Here is a 6,871-nt window from a genome sequence, read left to right as displayed (position 1 = left end):
TTATTGAGCATCTCCAGAGTGCCCAAGTCCTGTACTAAGCATTTTATATGAATTATCTCATAGGAGGAGGGGACTAATTATTCCTACCTAATAGGCAAAGAAATCAAGGATCAGAGAAATTGTTTACACAGCTGGCTAGACACCAGAGCTAGGTTTACCACCCAAGAGGGCCTGACTCCCAGGTCTGTGCTCCTAACCACTGCACTTTTTGCTTCCCACAAACTGGTTTCCTTGCTTGTAAAATAATGGGAAAGCTGCTTGCTGTACTTATCTCACAGGATTGTTTAGGGATCTCAGTAACAATAGAAGAGGCAGAGCTTTAGGTATTTGTACTGAGTGCTGGTCCCCTGACAGGGAAGCCTGAATATGTCCGGACTTTTCACACCTCTGTCCCTCTGTACATGCCCTTCCCCCTCTTCTCTGCTTGTTGAACTCATTTCTTTAAGACTCAGCTCAGATATCAGCACCCGGATTTCATTCTAACAAAGGAGGGATTTAAGCAGGGGGTGGCACATCGGACCTGCGGTTTTGAAATGACTGATGTGGGGTTCCGTGGTTAGCACTCTCGATTCTACAGTGACGACTAACTGCTGTGGGGATGGAGCGCAGCAGGACCAGAGTACAAGAAAACCAGAGAGAAGGTTTCCGTAGGAGCCAAGGGAGAGATGGTGGTGGAAACGGAGAGGAACGGTGGATTGGAAAGATATTTAGGAAAGAGAATCGACAGTTAATGGAGATGTGTTTTAATGTGGGCAGCGAAGGACAGGGAGATGCCAAGGATGACTCCTAGTTTCCGGCTTGCTCGCGGATGTTTGTTGAATGAACGATCGAGTGACCCCACGGCAGAAGCATCTCCGACAGACGCCCCCCACCCCCCCACCCCGCGGTTTCTGGAGCTACGTACGGGCACAGGGTGGAAGGGAGGAGGAGGAGAATGAGCACAGAGCCTCGGTCCAGGAGACTTCTGGCCCTGGTCTGAGCCAGGAGCCACTGCGAGAGGGGCAAGCGTTTCCCCTCTGGGTCCACAGTTTCCGCTTCGCTCCTCCACCCCCGCCAGCCGGGACGCGCAGCGCCCCTCTTGGCACCCCGGAGGAGTTGGCTCCCCGCCGGCGTCCACCCCCCAACCCGCCCCGTCCCCGCGCCCACCCCGCCCAGTGCGCTGGAAGGCTGGACGGCGGCCCTGTCCATCCCGGAGCCGGGAACCGGGGGCTGCGGGGTGAGTCCCAGGGTCAGGGGGCCTCCGCCGCAGTGCACCTGCCCTGATGGGCGGCAGCGAGTCCCCAGCCCCTCTGACCCTGCATACGCCTTTTCGAGAGGTGCGCGCCTAAGTGTGCCGAGCGTGGCCGAAGGTGCTGGGTAGTCCGGGTGCCGGCGCGTGGAGCTTGCGTCGGGGCTGCCCGGGAGTCGGGGAGCAGCCGGGCGCAGGGGCCGAGAGCCCGCGTATCCCCGCTGCGGGTCCGCGCGGGCGGGCGGGGCGCAGCAAGTGTATGGGAGCGCGCGGAGCCGGGCGGAGCGCCGAGGGTCCCGACGGGTCGCGGGGAGGAGGGATGCGAGCCGGGAACTTTTTGCCCGCCCTGGAACTACGAACGATCGCGCCCGCAGGGGCTCCTTGCGGCCGCCGGGCGACCGGCAGAAGCGTGTGTGCCCGCCGCCGCCCCTCCCCCACTTCCGCCTCCCGCCTCTTCCTCGTTCCCGGCTCCCAGGGCCCGTTGGTCCCGGGGGAGACCCGGAGGCGCAGCCCCACCCCGGCCGGCGCGGCCCGCTACCACGCCCCCGCCGCCGTCGCGCCGGAGCGGACAGCCTGAGTCAGCGGGGGCTCTGGGCGCGGCAGGTAGGGGCTCCGCCGGGCGGGAGCAGGTGCAGCGGGAGGCCGGGGGGACCGGAGCGCGAGCGGAACGGCCGGGGGACCCCTTCGCCTTCCCCCCCTTCCCCCGCGGTCGCGGCGTGTCCCCTTTTAGGGAATTCTTTCGCTCTCGCTGACTCCGGTGCGGGTGGGGCAGGACGAAGAGGGAGCGCTCCATTCCCCTGGCCGGGCCCCTGGCCGCCTCCGACCCCCCAAATCTCTTCAGCTCTCTCCACCCCTCTCCCCTGCACCTTCAGTTATGTAAACAATCCCCTTCCTCTCCCCGGCGCTTAGCTCCGCACCTCCCCAGGGGGCAGCCCCTCCAGTTTCCTGAGGTTGATGGGGTGAGGGGGAAAGAGAGGGGGCGTCCCGGCGCCCGTGGTCCCCTCCAGCTCCCCGACCCCGACCCTCTTTGTCGCCCTTCCCCGCCCGCAGACAGCCCCAGAGGCCCTGGGTATTTTTAGTATTGTGACCTGGGCGGCAGCGCTAAGAGCCTTTCCCAGGAATCGGCGTCAGCGCCTCCCTCCTCCGCTGCCAGCCCCGGCCACATGGTCTCCCCACACTTCCTTGGCCCTGCCTGGCCCACTTGGGTTTGGGTCTCTCGCGGCCCACCCCAGCGCCGGTGCAGCTGGCCAGGGTCTCGGATATGCCGAGTCCAGATGAGGGGGGGAAGGCAGTAGGCGGAGGATGACGATCTGGTCCTCAAGCTTGATACTCCCTTGCCTCGGGTGATGGGCTCAGGAAGGGAATGGAGCGAATCCGAGTGAATGGTGTTCTGGAAAGCTCTCAGCACTGGGGGCCAGAAGGCCTGGTCTGAATTGCACCCTTCTGATTGCTACTCGATGCCTAGTGGGGAGATCAGACAGTGAGAAGTGTCAGAGGAGAGGAGCTCAAATAAAGAGCTGTGGGGGGCAGAGAAGAGATGATGTCCTCTAAATAGCACGGGGACCAGAGCTTTCCGTTTTCCAGAGCACCTTCACCGGCTGTGTCTTGTGCCGGAGGCAGGTAGGAGGATGATGCCATTTTCAGATGTGGAGACTGAGGCTGGAAAGATGACTTCCTTAGGGACAGAGCCAAGTCTAGAAGTCAAGTCTGTGACTAAAGAGCAGGGTTTGGAGGGGATGCTGGTGGTGGTGGTGGTGGGGTGTGTGTGTGTGTGTGTGTGTGCGTGTGTGTGTGTGTGTGTGTAGAGAGGGAGAGTAGGGGAGGGGGTACTTTAGCTTTCGTCTGGGTTTTGAAGAATGGCCAGGAACCAGAGCTGCAGCCTGGAGGAAGGGACCTTCCTCTCTGTCCTCTTCCCCAGCCTTCTGAGGAGAGGCTGGGTCCATTAAGTGGAAAAAGTGCCTCCCCCATTTGAGCTGAACCAGCCCTTCCAACCCCTCTCCGAAGGGCATGATACTGAGACTTGGCCATTGACTGTGTTCCCTGAATACAGAGGAGCCTCTTTTGCTGTGCCTGGAACTGGCATCCCCTTTGTGGAGCTAGGGTCAGCCCCGCCTCTGCGTGAGACTTGAAGTTTGTGGTAATGGACTTTGTTTTAGGAAAGGGGAGGAGGTAGTCAAGTCCAGAGGCCCCAGTGCTGGGATGCTGGCTGCAGGGCGGCTCCCCAAGCCCAGGCCCCCACGGAATCCCCTCTCAACTTCATAGCTGTACTTGCTCTTCCAGGAGCTGACATGGACCCAAATCCGCGGGCAGCCCTGGAGCGCCAGCAGCTCCGCCTTCGGGAGCGGCAGAAATTCTTTGAGGACATTTTACAGCCTGAGACAGAGTTTGTCTTCCCCCTGTCCCACCTGCATCTCGAGTCGCACAGACGTAAGTTCTGAGTCCTGGGGAGAGGGACTAGGGTGGGGCAGGGAGGAAGTCCTATAGGTCCTGAATCTTGGTACCTCCCCCCTGGTTTTCTTGGCCCTCTAAACGTCTATCTCCAGACCTGACATATGTCTCTGACCATCCTATCAGCTCTGGCCTGGCTCCTCCTGACTTGCCCCCTTCTTGATCTGCAGCCCCCATAGGTAGTATCTCATCCATGGAGGTGAATGTGGACACACTTGAGCAAGTGGAATTTATCGACCTTGGGGATCAGGATGGAGCTGACGTGTTCTTGCCTTGCGAAGATCCTCCACCGACCCCCCAGACGTCTGGTATGCCCCTCTACTTTGGGCACTTGGGCACCGGTTAGCCAGAGCCGGATGTCAGGGCTCTGAAGTGAGGTTGCAAGGCTGGACTGGGGAAGTATGCATGTAGGGGCTGGGAGTGGGCGTTTCCACCCATGAAATAGCTGTCTGTTCTGATTTTAGGGAAGTTGACCTTGAGGGAAGCTGGGTTACAGATTCCTAATCCAAAACTCTAGGAAGGCCCAACCCCCTTAGCCTTTGTCAATTTTATATTTGTGAAATTAATGTAGTTAATTAACATAATTAAAATAACATAAAAGTATAATTTTTATATTAGACAACTTAAGCAGTTTTAGTCATCTTAATATTAATCTTTATTTAGCACTTTATTAGGTTTCTAATACGGTGCTAAGGTATTTTACATGTATTATCTCAGTCCTTACAATGTCCTATTAGGGCAGATGGGATTATTCCCATCTTATAAAGAAGGACATTAGAGGGACTTCCCTGGTGGTCCAGTGGTCAAGACTCCAAGCTTCCAATGCAAGGGGCTTGCGTTCGATCCCTGGTCAGGAAACTAAGTTCCCACATGGCATGCGGCCAAAAAAAAAAAAAAATATATATATATATAAAAGAGGGACATTAGACTCAGAGAAATTGTTGCCACATAGCCAGAAAGTGGAAAAGCTGGATTCGAACCAGAGCTATCTGGCTCCAAAGCCCACATTCTTAACCTATAAGATAGATATTCTCTTACTTAAAACTGCTATTTATTGGTGGTCTATGTGCCAGACAGTTTATGAGCATTCACAGATTTCATCCTCAAAACCCTCTGGAATGTCGGGGTCCCTTTTTTACAGAGGAGGGGCAGAGTCCTTGAGAGGGAAAGTGACTTGCCCAAAGCTACTCAGTAGCAAGGAAGTGACGTAGGTAGAATTTGAACTCTTGACTTGATTGACCTGACTCTAGAGCCCAGATGTGGTGCAGTGAAGTGGAAGGAACTGGGAGTCAGGAGCCTGGCCGGGTGACTGGTCAAGTCCCTGTTCCCCTCTGGGCCTCAGTGTCTCCTGGCCAGAGCACCTCTAAGAGTCCTCTGAAGCCCTGTTCGTGGCGCTGACGGGCTCTTCTCTCTGGGCAGGGGTGGACGACCGTCCCGAGGAGCCGAACCTGCCAATGCCCACGGCAGACAGGACCACATCCCGCACTTCCTCCTCGTCCTCTGACTCCTCCACCAATCCGCACAGCCCGGATGTCAGTGACGGCGGAGCAGACACGCCCTTGGCACAGTCTGACGAGGAGGAGGATGGGGGAGATGGCGGGGCAGAGCCTGGAGCCTGCAGCTAGCAGTGGGCCCCCACCTACAGACTGATTGAGCTGCCTATTCTCCACTTGAGACCCCAGGCCCAGCCAGAGCGCTTCGGAGAAGACCAGACTCTTTACCTGCAGTAGGCACCAGAGGGAGGAAAGGATGGTGGGTGGTGTACCTTTCTGGGAATTAACCCGCTCCTGCTTTACTGCTAACCTTTCCCTGCTGCAACCTCCCTGGCAGGTTTTGGCTTACTCCTGAGGTAGGGCCTGCAAGTGAGGAGGTGGAAGATGAGATAGGACAAGATGCCACTGCTTTTCTTAGCACTCTTCCCTCCTCCAAACTATCCTGCAGTCTCCTGATAGAGTCTCCTAAACCAGTGTCTCTAAATGGACGTGAACTCCTTAACACTCCCAGTGAGATGGTACTCCAGCCATCCTGCTTCCTTACATCCTTTTTGGAACAGGGCACGGTATGAATAATAAACAGATAATAATATGCCAACCATTCCACTTCATCTTTTCACATTGTACAGATATCAAACCCAGTACATTTCTTTAGCTCTCTAACCAATACCATATTCCCATGACTCATTTACTCCATTTATTCAAGAAGTAGTTATTTGGAATTAGCTGCAGATTTGGAATACAGTTTTGAACAAGACAGGCTGCCTGCCTTCATGGAGGAGAAAGTCAAGTAAACACCACAGTTCACAGCATAATAAGTAGCATGCTGAGGAACTGTTCTGTTACCAGAAAATGGGCATCTTAACCTAGCTTTGATGGTCGTTGAAGAGCTGATTTTTAAGCTGGGATGCAGAGGATGAGTAGGAGTTAGCCAGGTGGGGCTGTAACCCAGGCAGAAAGAGCAGCTTGGGAAGACTTTAAATGGAGAGAAAAGTCCTGAGGAACTGAAAAACATTCAGCTTGACTGAATTGTTGAATTTGAGCAGATGAAGGGAGAGGTAAGATTGACAAAGGTCAGGTCATGAAATGCTTTGAAGCCTGTATCAAGTTTCAGTTTGCTAGTAAAATATCAGTGACTTAAGATATAAATTTGGTTTCCTCAAATAAAAGAAGTCCAAAGTGCAGGGCTATATGGTCGTTCCACAGTTATTGGACACCAAGGTCCTTCTTGGCTCTTTTTGCTTAGCCATCTAAGGCCCATGGCTGGAATTCTCATTGATACCTCATGGCTAAAATGGCTGTTGAAGCCCCAGCCATCATGTCTCTGAAGCTGGTAGAAAGCAGGAGAAGAAATTAAGGATGGACAAAAAAAGGCACGGCCTGCTGCCTAGTCCCACTTCGACAAGCATTTTTGGAAGTTCTAACCAATAGCGTCCACTTACATCTCATTGGCCAGAACTTGGTAACCTGAGGGATGTTTCATTTACAGATGTTTTATAGACATAGGGACACAACATTATCTAGAAGAAAGGAAATTCTGGCGTTTGGAAAGACAATAACCTTTCAAGTTTCAATTACCAATGCGTCTGATTCCTATACTTCCTGTCAAACCTCTCAGAAGCACCCTGGATACTGCAGAGGCCGGGGTAGTCCTTTGGTAGGGCACCTTGCTGTCTTGATAAAATCAGGGTTATGTTACTGA

At 54.6% G+C, this 6,871-nt stretch overlaps 1 protein-coding gene across 2 annotated transcripts; it reads left to right on the top strand.

The window, feature by feature from the left end:
- Positions 1 to 979: 979 nt before the first annotated feature.
- Positions 980 to 5,767, top strand: DBNDD2 (dysbindin domain containing 2). 2 transcript variants are annotated; one of them, XM_068566200.1, is made up of 4 exons: positions 980 to 1,216; positions 3,509 to 3,655; positions 3,847 to 3,984; positions 5,096 to 5,767. In XM_068566200.1, exons 2-4 carry the CDS (start codon positions 3,517 to 3,519, stop codon positions 5,299 to 5,301), a joined length of 483 nt encoding a protein of 160 aa, XP_068422301.1. In that variant the 5' UTR covers positions 980 to 1,216; positions 3,509 to 3,516; the 3' UTR covers positions 5,302 to 5,767. The 2 variants fall into 2 exon arrangements, with proteins under 2 accessions (XP_068422301.1, XP_068422300.1); XM_068566199.1 differs by lacking the exon at positions 980 to 1,216 and adding an exon at positions 1,685 to 1,831.
- The last annotated feature ends 1,104 nt before the right edge of the window (positions 5,768 to 6,871 follow it).

This window comes from Eschrichtius robustus, chromosome 16, assembly GCF_028021215.1.
Source record: "Eschrichtius robustus isolate mEscRob2 chromosome 16, mEscRob2.pri, whole genome shotgun sequence".
Classification (NCBI taxonomy): Eukaryota; Metazoa; Chordata; class Mammalia; order Artiodactyla; family Eschrichtiidae; genus Eschrichtius; species Eschrichtius robustus.
Note: the sequence above shows the minus strand (reverse complement) of the source record. Positions and strands in the feature narration are given on the sequence as shown.

What these genes read in the sequence shown, in the direction of transcription:
- DBNDD2 (XM_068566200.1), top strand. Translation starts at nt 3,517, where the DNA reads ATGGACCCAAATCCGCGGGCAGCCCTGGAGCGCCAGCAGCTCCGCCTT. An exon ending in GCATCTCGAGTCGCACAGAC is followed by an intron (nt 3,656 to 3,846) that starts GTAAGTTCTGAG and finishes CTTGATCTGCAG; the next exon opens with CCCCCATAGGTAGTATCTCA. An exon ending in ACCGACCCCCCAGACGTCTG is followed by an intron (nt 3,985 to 5,095) that starts GTATGCCCCTCT and finishes CTCTCTGGGCAG; the next exon opens with GGGTGGACGACCGTCCCGAG.